General features: G+C 35.6%; 3 protein-coding genes across 3 annotated transcripts; 1 reads left to right on the top strand and 2 right to left on the bottom strand.

Annotated features, from left to right (window-relative positions):
- Positions 1-179: 179 nt before the first annotated feature.
- LOC120333411 (uncharacterized) lies at positions 180-7,684 on the bottom strand. The gene is made up of 6 exons (XM_039400831.2): positions 7,375-7,684; positions 6,631-6,920; positions 3,031-3,219; positions 2,383-2,936; positions 1,974-2,192; positions 180-1,510 (listed from the first exon to the last, which is right to left on the bottom strand). The coding sequence occupies exons 1-6, from the start codon at positions 7,681-7,683 to the stop codon at positions 669-671; spliced, it is 2,403 nt and encodes an 800-aa protein (XP_039256765.2). The 5' UTR covers position 7,684; the 3' UTR covers positions 180-668.
- On the bottom strand, positions 4,332-5,722 carry LOC120333457 (caveolin-3-like). Its single transcript, XM_039400889.2, has 3 exons — positions 5,563-5,722; positions 4,920-5,107; positions 4,332-4,836 (listed from the first exon to the last, which is right to left on the bottom strand). Exons 1-3 carry the CDS (start codon positions 5,623-5,625, stop codon positions 4,680-4,682), a joined length of 408 nt encoding a protein of 135 aa, XP_039256823.2. The 5' UTR covers positions 5,626-5,722; the 3' UTR covers positions 4,332-4,679.
- Positions 7,685-11,498: 3,814 nt separating the features above from the next.
- Positions 11,499-18,196, top strand: LOC120333428 (putative gamma-butyrobetaine dioxygenase). The gene is made up of 10 exons (XM_078119194.1): positions 11,499-11,746; positions 11,852-11,979; positions 12,320-12,527; positions 12,660-12,732; positions 13,138-13,185; positions 13,424-13,548; positions 13,676-13,877; positions 14,134-14,256; positions 17,394-17,501; positions 17,654-18,196. Exons 1-10 carry the CDS (start codon positions 11,661-11,663, stop codon positions 17,759-17,761), a joined length of 1,209 nt encoding a protein of 402 aa, XP_077975320.1. The 5' UTR covers positions 11,499-11,660; the 3' UTR covers positions 17,762-18,196.
- Positions 18,197-18,659: the final 463 nt, after the last annotated feature.

The following is an 18,659-nucleotide window of genomic DNA, read 5'->3' as shown; positions in this document are numbered from 1 at the left end:
ATTCAGAATTTGACTCATCTCTATTGAAATGATACTAAATTTGGACCCCAAAAAACTTTGATCCAAGAAAGACTCAATCTTTTTCTATTTCATAACGTCTGAAATTGCGATTTGAGATTACAGCTGCTAAGTTTTGAAAATAAAACACCGGTTTCGATGCCTGAGAATATACTAGGGTTTGACATCCTCAAATGTTGGCGTAACAACGGGTATTGAGCGATTGAAATTTCATTTACAAAGAAATTTTCTGGGCGGCGTAATACTACCTGTGATACCTATTTAGTATGCTATGCTACAAGTTATTAAAATCAAACTTCAAAAGTCATGGAATGTCAAATGGCACCATTCGAAGCTTGTAAGGAAAGCAATAAATAATCCCATTTTACCGACCGCAGTGCAACATATCTAGTGAAAACTACGGGATCGTTCACCTCAAAAATGTCACTTGCTAAAGAAGAAACTTATCTTTTAATCTGATGCTCTTCATAAATTAAAAAAAGCCCACCCATTAGGAAAACTAAGTGATTGACGTAACACAATGGCATATGTAATTTAACACCCGCTGTTGACTTTGTCAACCACGCAACACAGAATTCATTGTTAAATTTTTTTATCATTTTATTAGATCGATATACCCTAAAGTCGTAAATAACTTGAGAAATAAATGTTCATCCATGTTCATCGGTAGCTGTGGCGTCACACTCTTCCGTACCGCCGCTACGAGTTTGTGCTATCCTTCGCCTTCGAGTCCACGTTGCCATAATCGCACATGCCATCGCATCGGCTGTACAGAATACGAGAGAATGGAACACGAAGCATAACATAACAGCATAAAGATAGTAGAGAGCGTGTGCGTTCGGCAAAGGCAAACGTTCGTAGAGAACGTAGGGAGAGAGAACCACACCAGCAAGAAGAGCAAAACCGCAAACCATCGAGGCACCACCGCTTCCAGACTCTCCTACACTACCTGGCGGTAACTCTATTTCCTCAGCCAAGTATTTTAAAATCGGTTCTTCACCCACAACGGCTTCGGCTCTGACTTTACAGCAAGCTGTTTCTGGTGTTGCTGTACGTTCATATCTTTCATTCACCGCTTGATGATGCTCGTTACCTGCATCGGGGGCGGAAACATAAACTCGATGTCTGTCATCCCACCAAGGAGCCATATCGTAAACTTTTTGTGATCTGCGTCGCAAATTGATTCCGTGTGAACCTTTTATAGCTTTAGTTACAATTTCTTCGTCTGATTCCGGGTCTGAAAGAGAGTCGTAATCTTCGGGCAACGGTACTACGAAGTCCTCTTTTAAAGAACCTCCCATTACGGATGAATTTTTCATCGAATCGTTTGAACCGTCTGAAATTCGTGCAGATATTGAAGGTGCAGAACGACCTTGAAATCCAACCCTACGTTTTCTCTTTTCATCTCTGAATAAACGTCTGGGACTGCGATATTGTTTTTCATTTTTGGTTTCCAGGTTCGTTCCGGTACTTGGTTTAGGAACAGTGGTTTCTGCAGATAACAAGAAGTGAAAACATGATGAAAATTTCACAAGCTTATTTTTATTACAGTGAAATCTCCAAAACTACTAAACTGTGCAATGGCACTCATTGTTACTATTGTGTTATATTATGTATTTTTCAAGTTTTACAAGTAAAAACAACAGTAGGCCTACCACTTCTTATTCACAATAGTATACCGCTAGGTCTTTGCACAGAACAGTAACCAAACATCATCACTGATATCGATCATTTTTATTCACATTTCGTATCCATTAAGTTTTACATTTTAGCATCCATCAAACGATTTCATAAATTTGAGAGATTTGGAAAGACATCGCAAAAGTGTGAACATACTGAGCAACTAACTAAAGATAGTCCAACAATTATTACTGTTGAGCATCTGAATGCTCTAAGACAGTAATACTTCATTAATTGCATTAAACAAGTTCAATCTACATTTGTCTTCATCTTACCACCATCCGAAGTGTCCTCTTTGCCGCTTGATACACCTAATCCAGTTAACGTAGTGTCCCACATGGAATACATCGCTTGGGCAATACTTTTTCTGTAACCTCGTTTTTCCGCGTTCATTGGAGGAGCATCTTCTTCGATGGTAACAGTCTTTTCAACAACTTTCTCTTCTGTGGGAATTTTTTCGGCACTTGGAGCAGGCTGGATCGGATCTGCTTCTTCTGAATAGACAATTTTAAATACAAATTTAAGTATATATTATGGATATATAAACTGTATACATAACTATATAGGAGACGAGAGTATAATGTATTTGGTTTAGCTCATTCGATTATAATATCCTATTGGTATTGGTGGTTTATCAATATATATACAATGAAATTATTTTTTATTAGGTGTGATTTTACATACCCGTTTTTTCTTTTGCTTGACAGCATGTTTGGTTTTCCATCATTTCTTTCATTTCACATGATCCATCTCCACATTCTACCAATCTTTTCATCGTGCTGATTTGCCCAGGAGTAAGTGTATCCAAAATCTTTAAAACTGTATCATCGACACATGGTGGATACGGAGGAAATTTTGGTCCACTATAGTCAGGCCTGTTTGCAATTACAACCGCCCCATCTATAAAAGTTAGATCTTCAGGTCCCATAATATGAGCGAAATCGTCCTTATCGTCCACACGCGCCCATTTGTTGGCGCTCGTGGACTGCCGGGCAATTCCTCTGATCAGCATTCCAACAGCGGTACCAGCTAGTGCGCCCAATACACCTGCAGAAACAGCGTCATCTCCTCGAATAATATATTCCATCGGTATTCGGAGACCTGTCGCTTCATCAAATTGAGCTGCTCGTTCGTACGGCCATTTGTACATCAGGAAATGAGATGCAAACATAGCAATAGACACTGAGCTCCACTGTATTGCACATCTCTGAGCACAAGTGAAAGAAGAACCGAGAGCCCTAAAAATAGAAAAACAGTTCGTGAAATACTTAAATACAATCTTCTTAAACTGTTTTATCGATTTTTCTCTTTTTATGAACTTTTTTGACTCACCTATGCCACATTGTCGTCCATGCGTGATTCTGAAGAAACACTTTCTCCATGTATTCTTTTGTGCTCAATGCTCCTATCAAATATGTTTTGAAAGAAAAAGGTTTCCGGTCACCTCGCAGCCAAGCATGAACTTTACTTTTCCAACACTTCCGATTGTCCAAACACATTACTCGAATTTTCTTCAGGAACCTGTGAATGTATTTTGGACACAAAGGGTTAAAAATGAAAGCGGATTTTCTATGATAATCTACTGAGGACTTATCTGGTTTCAGATTTTATTAAATTCTGTCTAACTATAAAAAAAATGAACACTCGTTTGTATCTCCTATTTTAAGAAATAAAACAAGGTTTTGTTGGGTGGCTGCAAATTTTCTTGGGACGTTTTTCTTGCTGTGAAACAACATTGAGGATGCATGATTTATTAGGAGCCTTCCTAAATTTTTATCTCAGCGACATTCTTCATTCATAAATGCTTATGTATTTACCTGGCTTCAAATTATAGTTTATAACCATTTGACCAACGGTTTCATATCTTTCGACAGTGTGGCGAAAAAGTCCTCAAAATCATTCCACAACTACCACGAATAAAATTGAAATCCACAAAATAAAAATAAGACTTCAAAGGCGCCCAGTTATTTACTTTATAAACGAATATAAGGTTGAATACAACGACAAGCTGTTGTGAAGATTGTAACAATAGAAATGTAGGTTAGAACTCATAACTGTTGTTTATTTTCCTCGCTTATTTTTACTCATTTATAGTTATTAAAGTTCCAGATGCACGGTGAAGGTTAGATCGATACGTGAAAACCCCTACAACGACGTGTCCAACACTCCTCGAATATTACAATCTGTAATTTTATTGAACATGGTGAATCTGTGGATCGTTTTGGTATCAGGTTGTTGTTGCTGCTTGTATTCTTTTCTTGTTATTGTTGTGGAAACATTATTTCTCCTTTTAACTAACTTTCATTTATTTAAAAAAATTCTGTGAACTCTACAGGATACATTTTTGCGTACTATGCCGACATAAAAATGGCGCATCTTGTGGCGGTTACGAGTTCGCATAACCGTACTATTTTGTTTTGGCTTTCTTGTTTGAATTACGGTACATCTATCGCAAGGTTACGGTACTTTTATCGAGAAATGAGGGGTGTAGGAAGTCAAATTGAGGACATTTTGAATGAGCGTTAGTTCACTTTTTGTACGACGAGTCATTTTCTATAATGGCACTCGTTTCAGAAGTAGAAAAGTACATCCTATATTCGATTTCACATCCCAAACAAACAATAAAAATATCGTACTATAAAAATATATATATTTTCAATTACATAAAATATTATACTTTGTAGAATTAATCCTTGAGTCATATGCTAACAACAAACAAGAGCAATCATCAATTTAAATTAATTTATATAAAAACAAACATATCTGTTTTATATGAGAACTGCTATAAGACAATTTTTAACGTTCCGATTCCTGCATGATGAAGAATGATCGCTTTTATCTACAAGATTGGGCATTTATTGATACAAATTTGTAGATAAATTATTATCGAACAATAGCATTTTTCAACGACAACTAAAACTGGATGATAATTTATTGAATTATTTTTGTATAAAACAGAGCATTTTATATTTAACAGATGACTATACGACTTCGTATTCATGGTGGAACTTTATATTCGAAAACAGTCGAGAGTAAGCATCGCAAAACGGGTTGAGATAACATTGTACAGTCGTCCTGATGCATGCAGCACAACAGCTTATGTTAATCTCATAGAAACGGCAACATGGACGAATGCACCTTAAAAAAATAGTAGTGTAATAGTATAAAATGAAAATTTATGTAATAAAACATTTAACCTATACAGCGATGTAGTTTCTTACCAGATATTGATCATACTTTGGCATGCGAACATAAGACCCCACATGCAGGCACAAGGACCTCCACATAGCACAGACATAACGATGTAGCAACAATTTTTCATAGCCCAGAATGTCTTGTAACTGCAAGTCCATACACCGTCGATGGTGTGACTGCCTTCGGGCTCTGCAAATGCATCTTCAAAGAGAACCTGCAAATATGTTGAAAATTGAGAAAACTTGGGAGATTGACTGGCTGTGTCCAATGTTCATAAAAGTAGATTTTGTCGCAAAAGTATCATTAGTACATAAATCTACGAAAAAAAGCTATTTAAATAGTATCTATTTCAGTATTTTTTAACCGTGATTCCGCAGAAGATAAAAGACTGTTGCACAGGGGTTACTCGGGACTAAAATGTCTCATTAGGGTTCTTCCACTCCACCAAAATGGTTGGAAATCAATGATCTATTTGATTCTTGTAATTTCTGATAGATAAGGATCGTATGCGATCTTTATGTCATTCATTATCCGTGTTTTTATGATATTCCTTCATTTTTTAACGCAAGCAATGTTTGTGGTATTTTGCCTTTTCTTCAATATTTTCTGAAATATCCCCAATGTTCTTTAGTTCACAACCAAAAATAAAATATAAATATAGAATTTTACCCGAACATGTCCATTGATATCCTCAGGATCTCGTTCATCCAGATCAGGTCCGTCTTTGTCCATTTTACGCTTTCTATGTTTAATAGCAACACTAAAATACAGTCCTCAGTCCGTGGATCTGGGTAGCCAAATGTAGCATACACAGCCTACTGGTACGTTATAATATCAATAGAATTGTTATTTCTTTGGTGTCCCTAGCAACAACAACTTTTCAAAATATGCTTTTCATCACATCAATCTGAAGCCATGAACGATCAGGTTCTTTCCGACCGTCACGTATTACGTGCCCAGCGACGTGGTCATTGTTGCCATTTATATGGAAGATTATGAAGTCTTTTTAAATGAGATAACATTCGCACCCGTTACTAACAATAGCCGCGGAAATTTTTCTTTGTCAAAAATTAAAAATAAATGTTTGTTTAAAATTTGAGAAAGGGATGGCTACCACATCAGTATTGTCATTATTTGCATTGCTTTGTTATTTTGTAACTAGAAAATTCAGTAATATGTTTTTATTTTCAAGTTACCAAGACCAGCAGAAATATCTATCATAAGATTAAGCAACAATGTGGATGTACTAGAGTCTATCTATACTATGACTTGAACCTCCGTATAATATTCGCCATGTATGACTGTTTTTGTCTTCGAATTGTATGAAAAACTTTTTTATTTTTAATTATTCTATTGATATATAAATGCTGTCAGTATACAACTTTTTGCTATATGATAATCTCTTGTGAAATTGTTGCAAAATAATTGGATTACAAAATGACACATCCGCAAATGATATAAAGTGTTAATAGGGCGGTAACACATTTCTCTTCGCAAAAGTACATAAAAAATTGGAGGTTGCATCTTATTGCATATTCGGACAAAGCCGAAATCTGAATCGCCTGTTATTGCCAAAACTTTTGTCACTTGTATCACATAATTTAGCTATCGCTTCTGATCAAAATTAATGGCCTAATATTTAAACATTCGATTGAAATAAAAATTCACTCGTTGGATCTTTAAAATACTTTTGTAAGTTATTTGATACCTCTTCGAGTTGGATGAAAACTAACTTACCATGGCGGACTTTGCCCCGCAGCATCTGTCATGATTTCTATCGCCTCGATATATCCGAGATAATGAGGAACAGACAAAATAAAGACATCCTTGTTTCGGCTCCAGAATAATTGTCGCGTAGCGTTATTTCTCCAAGACAGCGAAAATGCTGGACTTTTCGTCAACTTGCCACACAGACGGATAAATACTCCAGATGTTGTTCCACCCGCGGGGCTTTGACCCGTCTCTAGAAGCACAGCATACTTTCTGAATCCCTTCACTGGCCTTGAAGGGATGAAAATTGGCTGTTTCTGAATTGAGAAGTGTATTTTCATTTGTATGTGAGCCCTTTCTTAATGTCAACGCAAGGGTATGTTTAAGTTAATTTACGGTACCGACATTAGTCCAAATAAGGAGATTATAGTTTAAAAGCACGAGAACTGGAATAAATCCGTGTGTTCTTAGTTATTTGATAATATTCAACAAAGTATAAAAATTGCTTCACGTAGAAATGAGGATGAATTTTATTTTCTAAGACATGGGCTTTTTTTATCGCAGAACTTCATTAGTTGCTTTATTGTGATGAACGACAGGAACACACTCGCTAACGCAATGCTGATTAAGCTACTGCCTGATCACATCAGAGGAATGCTTGCCTATTACATCATAACCATCGAGCGGTTACGGTTTTGTCAGTTGGCTGCTAGTTTATCCAAATTTTTTTATTATTTTCTTACTGTAATATTGAGATCATAATCAACTAACCTCAGCAAGAATTTTGGCATCTTCCAATTTCGCAACAAACAGGAGTATCACGAAAACAAAAACGGCATCGTATATTGTAAATCCGGTGATGATTTTGCCGCTTATTGTATTCGGTAATTCCGGAACATGCCGACTGAACGCGAAATAGTCATCAGAAGATTGCTCGTAATCTTGTGGCCCATCCGCAAAAAGACTGACCTCGTCGTTTTCACTTATAAATGTTGTTTCGTTCGTTGCTGTTCCTTTCAGATCTTGGTCTTCTTTGAAAATGTCGGACAAAAATTCGTTCACCTCCGACACGTTCGCCATTTTCTTTGATTGTTATTATTTTTCATCGTTTTGTTTCCAACAGCATCATTGTGACGTCATACAGGTAAATTCAATTTAATTGTGGATAGTTTACGATTTTATAGATTACGGTTTTAAAATCGAGGTCCTTGTGACGTCACAAACGATATCGTTTTATTGTAACCAGTCCATGTTTTTGGGCAGGAAATGGACCAATTTGTCTTTTTGCTAAATTGTTGTAGTTGCTGTTTTTGCTGGGTTGTTTAGTGCGGTTGGAATATTTATTTTGTTAAAAAAAATTCGCTTTTCCACACAATGAATATATAGGTCAATCGATTACATATTGCTATTACTTTTTTAAATTTTTTTTTTTCAATTATTTCAGGGGCTTGATATTTCAACCGAAATTTTGCTAATTTCAACACTATTAGGCCAAAACGTGGTATTCTGTCAAACCAGTCCTCCATCCTTGGATAACGCTGTACTGAGCTGTATGGCCTTCGCTTCATCCATTTCAATGTGATGTGAATTGCGTGTTTGGTTATGTTTTGTTGGCTGCATGTTGCCAAATTGTTGGATTTGATTGTTTTCTCTTTATGATTTATCTTAAAAGATGAATATTTCAGAAACAAAATTTTGTAATTATCGCCTGTTTTCCTTGTTTGGTACTCCGTAAATTGAAATTGATCGATCATACGTACTATCCTCAAAAGAAATATAAAATGGGAAGAAGCTTGGAAGCTTCACAATAAAAATTGTAGATCCTCACAACCTATTCCCACACACCTCAGCACAAAAGCCTTTTTTAGATTAATTTATGAACAAATGACTCACAAGATTTCGAATAATTATTTGTCCAGAATCCTGAAATGTAAAAATAACATTGATATAAATACAGTATATGAAAGAAACAAAGTCGCAGACTTACAAGTTTAAGAAGGTGTCAAACCGATATAGGCTCACAACTATTTCGGCATCAAAATATTATTGAATCTCAGCATTTAGTTTTTGTTGAAAAACAAAAATTTGTAATGTCGGTTTTGCGAACCGAATTGAAAAAAGAATTAAGCATATATATATACTAATTCCCACCAAATAATGAAAATTCAGACTATCTATAAATTTATTTACATATATTTTGGGTCTACCTGTTGTCCTATGTCGCCCGATAATTGTTTGTAGTTACAATCTCCTCTCGTGTCTATACGTATATATGTGATTTCATGATAACGATGTCGATGTCGAAGGCGGTAAACATTTAGTCGCTTTGAGTTATTCTTTAAATACTGATTTGAAAAGTTATGCGAAGAATTGACTATGTCAAAGATTTCTCCGACATTCAGTCAGAGTATGCTGACATAATTCCGAATTTTTATTGAAATTCTTTTCACTTTGTGCTTAAAATCTTCCTGATGAAGTCTCCCATTTAAAATAATAACCACCACGTGATCAAAACAACATGCTGCACGGCTTTAAAAATTATTGAAAATCGCCTTATGCTTATTACGTCATTTTTGTGTCAAAATATCAAAATACTATCGAAAAATTAATATAATTCTGAGTTTTTGATGAAATTCGTTCAACTTTGCATACAATACTAGGACAGTAAAGCGGTAAAATCCGTTTCATAAAAATTTTGGTGACAAGAAGTTGAGAAGTCGGAAATTATTAATTAGAAAGTATGAATAAGAATTACCGGTACACCAATGAGTCTACGCAAAATTTTTGAGTTGTATGAAGACAGAGAGTTTGAACAAAATAGTCTGTTGTTATTGTAGTTTAACCTATAGCTAACATTTCATTCATTCATTCATTCATTCATTTCCTTTATGAGAACGGTTTTGCCTGAAAAACTCCAATGGACTTGGTCCAGAACACCCTTGAAAAATACAGCACGTCGGCGTTTATTAACTCAATACCACAGCACATTCGAAATACAAATAGTCGGAAGAGAAGTTACAGATTCACCAGATGAGAAGCATTATTGAACACGTTAGTGGACAAACCGATCGTTTTGTTTTTATGTTGTTGTTGTCCTTCATCATGTCATTCTTCTTCATATCGATATTGCAAAACTGCTTTTCTCTCTGATTACTGGACCGATTGGTTTGAAATTTTCGGTGCGTAAAGATTAAATTTTTCGCTAGATGGCTATTACTTTTCATTGTTTCAAATATTCCGGTGAGCTGTATACGATTTGTTTTTGTGTGTGCTATGACGTCATCAAAAGTTGTCACTAGATGGCGTGTCCATATATTTGAGCATAGCTCTCTTGTTCTCTCTTGTTGAAAGACTGCCAATAAATCTGCAACTAGCTCAATTAATTTACGAGTGACCCTCGTGCACCAATTATCGGCGTCATAACAGAAATGACATGTTTCGACTTCCGCATTCACCCCCAAAATAATAAGAAGTGACGCCTGCGATCCCACCTCTTATTTCGAACGTGACCGCGCCTAGGTCTGGCTTGTTTGCTTCTTATATATACTGAAATGTAACGATGGTTCGTAGTGTGAAACACATTTGAAAAAAATTGTTTCCAACTGGAAAAGACCTCCATGATCGAATTCATATAACAATCTGATTAACAAAGTTGCTGTACATTGACTGAAAAAGCAAGCAAACTACTGAAGAATATCAGAAGCAGATGATGGTATCTGATTACCAGCATTCATGAACAGTCAGGCGTTGCTTCATGACGCCTGACTGTTCATGAATGTTGCGCCGCCGTTTCTAAATTTGGAAATGCGTACATGTGCCGATGTAGATCTTAGATAAATTTACCACGTGGATATTCGTGGTTCTTTGAACACCCAAGAGGACGTTAAAAAAACAAGAGATGTGACATTCTTCAGGTTTCGATTCTCTCGACGGATGTTTGTGATGCTCTGGGAACACAATGGGACAAGAAATGCGGTGTTACCTGATCACTGTGTGCTGCACCGAATTCACTATTACCAACTTCTGAACTCTTTTTACCTGCCCTGTTTTCACCGTGGAATAATTGTTCGAGCAAGGAATTTGTGAAGTTGAAAAAGTTCTCCACTCTTGGCTGCACACTCTTGGCTTGGCTTGGCTGTCTGACAAATCAGCTCAAGGGGAAAGTTACTTAATTGCTCACTAGTGACTCAAGTGGTATAAATAAATATGGGCATACAGAATAAAACAGTTACAGACGTGGTCGTCTCATATGATACCAAATCTGTATATAACTTTGAAATCAATTTAAAATGTGAAAACACTGATCAAAAGAAGAACAGGTCAATTTTTTTCACAAACTACAGAATTTTGTGGCCGCGGTTGTCATATGTGCAGTATTTTTAGTGGAGAAACATAATGTTACATACAAATTTGTTGTATTTATATAGAGAAAGATTCATGCGTTACCAAAAACACGAATACAATTGCAAATTTAAGGTTTATGAAAACTGTATATATAACATGCACGTGAGTAGAATCATTCTAGCACAAAACAACAGTGCGAAAAATAATATATAATTGTGTCACGTTTGACACATCTGAAAAAAAGGGATTAGCATATCAGTGATCTGAACATTCGCCGGTTACTGAACTATTGCAATACTCCTGAACACGCGCACACACACAATTGTAAACAGGTTAAACCTAAACGCGTTATTCTGGATACATTTAATAGTATCCATTAATTCCCGCTACGGAATGCCGTTACATTACAGTACGAAACATATAATAATATAAGAAACATCGCAAGTCAGGCCTTAGTGTGTTAACGTTCAACCCGGGAGCTGGGGATTGCAGGCGTCACCTCTTTTCTTGTCGGCAAAAGCGGAAGTCGAAACAGGTCAAAGATGAATGTCGTTAATGAAACCGTTTGCACAGCGCGCTATTTGTTAGCGTTCTGCAGACCTTATCTCGCCCAAGGCTGCACCTAATTTTAAACTCTGCATTGGCGTTTGTCAATACATTTTTGTCAGTTAGGTGTAGATGAGTGTTATTGAGTAAAATTCAACTTCGATGCAATGCCGGAAATACGAATAAAGAATATTGACATTGCCAAGGATGGTCTCAGTTTAACTGTTGACTGGGGAAATGATCACAAACGAAGGTGAATTTACACTACTTAATATTTTTGACAATATTTTATATGTCAGTGTCTGCCTCTTAAAAAACCAACAGCTTGTACATGTCTACACTGTTGAAATATGTTCAGATGCAGCAGCAAATGGCTTCGATTCAATTGTTCGTGTGATAAATGCAAACCGGCCTTCTCAGGAATGTATCCGTTAGACAGAACAGAATTTGAAGACAATATTATGATAGAAAGTGCAACAGTCTCAGGTTCTTATTTCAAATTCTAAACAAACGAATATATGCTTAACAACACTTAATAAAACACTGTATTCTAGGGCAGTACGTAACACGGGCTTTCGTTGTTGCTGCATTTAAAAATCAACAACTTTTGTCTCGACATCTTGTGTCCTGTCTGTCTTTATAACATCCCAATGATTTTCCGTCTTTTCGTGGAATGTGTTTTTACATCATAAATGAACTCTTCATAATCTGCACTACAAAATTGTAGCTATAAGCGAGTATATTTGGTATATATATACCGATATTATGGCATGGAAATAAAAATATTTCCGAGTTGAATTCTGATTAATTTTTTATTTGTATGCAGGGAAAGAATTGCATTGCATTATTACAAAGGATGTATACCCAAATCACGTGACCAAAATATCTCTTGACTATTTATTGTCAAATTGCAACTGTGATTCCTGCATCAATAAAGATTTAGAAAAACGTAACTGCGTCATGGCTCATCCTTCTAAACACTCAGTTCCGTATGCCGACTATGATAGTACGTTAACAGAAGGAGGATTATTCGGGTAGGTGCTGCATGATCAATATCTCTTTAAATATATAAAAAAAAAAAGAATTCATTGGTCTTAAACTATTTTGAAATATTGAATGATAGAATGAATGATAACGTAATTATATTGCTGATTCTTTTATTTTAGATTCCTGGAAAAAATCATTACCTACGGATTTTGTGTGGTTCAAAATGTACCCACAAATAAAAAAAAAGGGATGGTGAGTTATTCACCCTGTAGAAATTTTAGAAAAGATTTGCCAATATATACTAGTTGAGCTTGTTGGCAAATAACTGAATCATAGATTGTCAGGTTAGATCAATAAATCCCAATCTACTTCATAGGCTTAAAAAATGAATTCCCGTATTAATTGTTGATCCGCTATGGATACAATGCGTGGTTCACGCGTAGTAAACTAGTTATTATTGATTTTCTCACATATTCTCCCACATATCTTACACAATTCAGTACATCACGGTTGGAAGTAGTAAGAATGAGGATTGTGATTGTATAAGTCCTTCAACGCAAGCACAGCTTGACCCAGCAAGCAGTCATGATTATAGCTCATGTTTAGATTTTTATCCAATATAATTATGAGAATGTAAATATGAAACTAATAATTCAGGAGTTTGGCGAAACCTTCAGTCAAATAAGATCAACGCTTTATGGAAAGGTAAGGTGCTTACTTTTATTCTCTTTTTTTCTGTTAGTAGTTTTGTTGAGGTAATTTGACACAGCTCTCTGCGATATTGATCTGTTTTTCATACTTGATAGTTGAATTAATGATCCGGTAACATATGACAAATAGGACACGTTCTGACGAGCGACCAACTAGTTGGAACAATAATATGTTCAAGTGATTTAAGTGATACAGGTATGAATATGTATATATATAAATTTATATATATTAGAACTGGGAAGTTCGCAGCGTAGCCCAGCCATGCAATGCCGCTTACACTCAGGTTAAACTTCCTTCACACGAAGACTTACCGATGTATGAATCTGCTCCGGGAGTTCAACTACTCCATGCTTTCAGGTATTTCCTATCGTGCGATATATAAGGGATTGCTTTTATATACGTATAAATCTGTTAAAAATAGATTGCCAGAATACCAATTTTATCCGAATAAAAATATTTTTTTACAATTCAATTATCTTTGCAGATTTGATGAAGCAGTTATTGGGGGAGAAAGCAAAATTGTTGATTTGATTGGATGTGCTGAAATCTTAAGAAAGATCGAACCGGAACATTTTAAAACTTTGTGTACAGTTCCCGGCGGACACGAAACAGTTGATCTGGAACGTGAAATGCCATGTTGGTTGAAGCATTCAAAAACACATATCGAGTTGGATTACTTTGGCGAGGTAATGCTGCGCGCTTATCTTAAATAAATACTTGAAAATGCCGACACATATTCTCTACTCGTCCGTTGAATTAACCAATTGCCGTGTACGAACAGGCTTCAGCGATTGTAGCTAATCAAGTCAATTTTGAGATCATGGAAGAGTAGCTATAATAGAAGAACAAATATTGCATGAATACAAATGTTTGTTTTCACTTGACCTATGCTGAGATTAGTAGTAACTATACTAATCAAGACACACTATCTTTTTTGTTTAGATAGTTGCAGTAAATTGGCATCCGGCTATAGAAACAACTTTGCGAATAAAGCAATGTGATGTAGATACTTACTACCAAGCCCATAAAGCTTTCATGAACGTCGTACATAATCCAGAGAACCAGGTAAAATACGCCAATTTATCGTGTTCACTCACAATTAGTCCGGCAGATAAGGGGATCTTTTTGGCCCAAGTTTATTTCAGACATAAAGTTTTTTTTATTTGTGATTATTCATCTTGGGATCATTGCCCATCATTTCTACATGGGTGTGAAGTTTGCAGCCTTGAGCAATTTTTTTTACAGCTCGATATCAGTATTAGTGTTTTTCGTCAAACCTGTGCACCATAATGACGCACAACCTGAACCATAACCTGTTACAATACTATGTTCAGGTTGTGCGCAATCTTAGTGCACAAACTACGCAAGCACCAAATTTACTAGGAAGTGAAATCAATAACTTTTAGGTATTTATTGAGATATTTGTATTAGTGTTTTTCGTCAAACCTGTGCATCATAATGACGCACAACCTGAATCATAACCTGTTACAATACTATGTTCAGGTTGTGCGCATTACTAGGTAATAAAATCAATAAATTTTAGGTATTTGTTGAGCCCAGCTTTGGGTCGCGACCCATATACAGTATATGGAAATACTGTCGAAACATACGCGTAAACTAAAGAGTACTATTTCAAAATACCCGTTTTTGTTGCAATTAACAATACAAGCATGCTAATGCAGTCGCCAGTGGTTCAAGTGGATATACACCCGGTGGAGAACAGTCAATTATTTGTTAGCGAGAATTGTTATGCAGCGGGATGATCACGACTGAGAAAAAACGGGTGAAATGAGATAAATTGCTACATTTTATAGTATATCCCTGGGAAAGAATGTGGTTCATTCTTATGTTCCATGCCAATGCTTTTCAAACTACCAAAGACTCTCAACACTTTTGCTTCTTCTCCTCTATAATAATACATCGTTATTATATATTCGCATTTCCATCTGTCTGTTCGTGCTCCCAGATTACCGATCAGCGGCCTCCAACGAGGACGGGGTCCCATTTTAAGAAAACCTGTCATAAACTAAAAGAGGCGACCGTGCTTCTCTTGCCTGTTGTCATGCTGTCCCTGGAATTCAGCTACAACAAAAATTTCACGAAAACGGATTTTTAAATTTTATGATTTTATTAATATTCTCATCAATGAATGATATACGGGCGGTGAAATGCCAAGATATTCCAACAACATGATCATGTTTTGCAATTTACACCAATATTTTGTATGTAACTTTGTTTGACAGAGCCCCATGAGCTCTAACTACAAATATCAAAAATGTGAGGCCAAAATAGTCACACTACAACATTGTCAAATGTGCTGTATTTACGATAGATAACAGGTTTACAAAAAAGAATTATATGAAAAATGGTAAAATAAAGATTAATTCAGCAATATCTAATACTTATCAATAATAAGTTTTCACAAAATGTCAAGGTTTGATAGTAGTAGAGAAGTGGAAAAAATACTCCCATGTTTTTTTTTCATTTGATAACCACGCCACAGAAGTTCCCCGACAAGTATACGCAGCAATTGCGAGAGGCAGAAATGCCAAGATGGGATTTCATCTCATTGCAAACCAATATTAGCAATTCTTATCGTATATTCTTATATCCTATTCGTATCTTCTTCTCGTATATATTCGCGCATTCCCATCTGAACAGCGTGGAAAAGATTATACCCATCTACACACTTTAAGAACTATGTCAGATGAGCGTCATATTATCGAATATCAGTAAAGGAATAGTGCAATGGAAAAAGACATATAAGGCGGAACTTTCAGTAGTATGCAATCAAATAATATTATTGTAGAATATATTTTTAAAAACATTTCCTCACGCCAACTGCAGTCCGAAACTTTTTGTCTCTGGCTGATCTTAGATACCAATTGGCACTCATGTAAACTGGTAAGACTGTAAATGGCACGCGATGGAGCAGATACTAAGAGTATCCATCCCCCAGCTGTCATTTGAGTGGGTACTGCTGTTTTTATTGCAGATGTTACTGATCTTTTTGTATTAAAGATTCACTGGCATCACCGATTTAAGGATGTTGGAAACCATCACGCAATATTACAAAACTTACTTTCAACACGCGGTTTGCAAGAATGAAAAAGCTGAAACTAGTATTCTTTAGAACAGCATACAAATTCTATGGAATGAAATCATACACAAAAGCTCGTCAAAAACCTATAGATCAATAATCAAGTGGAATTTGATGCATGTGCGCAAAAATGTGCCGTTACTACGTACAATCGAAGCACGCGGGAAAATGTGTGTGATGTACTAGTATTCAAAACGTTTGACTCAACTATGTTGGCATAACAAGTGCACATCTCGGTTTCGCATACGCATACCTTCTATCTTCACAAGAATATATTAATTTTGCCAAAGTCAATGCAGCACTGAAAGGTTGCGGTTCTTCCAAAAGAAAACACGTTACACATCTTTGGATACCAGTGAATGGTTTTACATGGCCTTGTTCGGAGTGAAAGACGAGGTCAAATATTCCAATCCAATTCAGCTAATACGATATTTCCCAAGTCCCTAAGCTTAAACTAGGAAAACGAAATGCGCGCGGCAACGCAATGTAGTTTGAAGAGCGCAATAGAAAGTGGCTAGATGCTGTCGATGGATCTTGGCTTGTATTAGTGAAATAAATTACCATTTATTCTACTAAAATTAAATTTCTGACATTGTAAGGAGATTCAATGTTACTATGTATGCAAAATTAAACCATGTAGTTATGAAATAATTGTTTTTAACAAAAAGGCGCTCCTGAAGTATTCGTACCAAGATGGCGCACATCCTGAACATTGTATGTTTACCAGGTTAGGGTTCAGGATGTGCGTCATCTTGGACCAAATTCTTCAAATCCACTTAAAAAAAATTGCTCAACATAATATACTCCACACCCACCTGGGTATCATTATATATGTCATATACATTATATCTAAACAATAAAAAAAACTTTATGTCCCAAAACAATGTTAAGGCCCGATTCTGCCGGACTAAATCCATATCATCCAAGTATGTATGTTATACCCGCTAAAGACGTTTGGTCTCGTGAATTATGCTTCAAAGCATTTCACAAGAAATTGCTCAAAATTATCACAGTTTCGTGGTCAGATATTTATGCATCCCAACAGTAGTCAAGACTAAAATGTATTTTAGGAATGTCCTTTCACCAATATACCATTTTTTAGTTTATTTTTCGATTGCAAAACGGAGAAATGCTGGTTATGAATAACCACCGTGTGGCACATGCACGACAAGCATATACAGCAATTGAAGATGGAGACAGATGTCTACATGTAAGTTACCAACTGTCAATTTTAATAATGTAACAACTTTGCAAAACGAATTCAAGCTTCGTATCTGAAACAACGATGTTGATATTCTATTTTTATCGGAAATTGTGGTTTGAGGTGTAGATTGATCACTGTACTTCGTTTCTGTTCTACAGGGATATTACGTAAACATGGATGACTTGAAGAGCAAATATATGGTGTTGGCAAACAAGCTTGGCAAAGATGTCACACCAATGAAAATTGCAAATCGAAGCAGCATTTAAAAATAAATAACATTATATTACAAAACATACTAATGTTTATGAAACTGATGAATAAAGTATACACGGAATAATATGGTACAAAGTTATACTTATTAATATGTTGATGTCGGTGACTTTCTTTAAACAAAAATAAATGATAAGGTAATGAAAATTAAATCGAATGCACTTCAAAAATATTTCATTTACAAGATATCTTCGGCTAAAGACTAGGGAACATAATGAGCGCGCCTATGTTAATAGCAATAGTTCATCGATTTGACCAAATAGTTGAAGTGTTAATTGAACAATCATCAAAGTATCTTATTCGGAGTACCTCACTAAATATATATGCCGCAAATAGAAGTGAATTATTTTTAGCATTGCAAAATTTAATAGAAAGCGGTGTAAACCAAAATCCTAATTCACAATATCAAATTTATGTTGGAGGTGACTTCAATTGTGTTTAGACAAAGAAGATAAATATATTAGCGTAAGATACAAAACCTTAAAAGCAATACATCGCAATCTATAACACAAGGATACTGAAATAGATTTTGTTGTACAGGAAAGGTTAATAGGGTATTAAAAAAAATTGCTAGAAAGGTTATTTAGAAAATGATATAGCGGATGATGAACTTGAACATGCCACGACAGTGACCTACTTTTAAATTAAATAATGTTCCTGGTTTAGATGGGTTACTAAAAGAATTTTATTTCACATTTTGGAACAAATTAAATCCCATATTACTGTTGCCATATAAGGGCTATCTCCAACTGAGAGAAATTATCCAAAATACAATAATGCGAGTCATAACCTTAATATATAAGAATGGAGAAAAAATAGACATAAAGAATTGGTGGCCTATTAGATTACTAAATTTTGATAGCAAAAATTAACAGAATAAAAACAGTATTGCCA

The sequence above is a fragment of the Styela clava genome, chromosome 13 (genome assembly GCF_964204865.1).
Source record: "Styela clava chromosome 13, kaStyClav1.hap1.2, whole genome shotgun sequence".
NCBI classification, from domain to species: Eukaryota; Metazoa; Chordata; class Ascidiacea; order Stolidobranchia; family Styelidae; genus Styela; species Styela clava.
The sequence above is the reverse complement of the archived record's forward strand: the minus strand, read 5'-3'. Positions and strand labels throughout refer to the sequence as shown.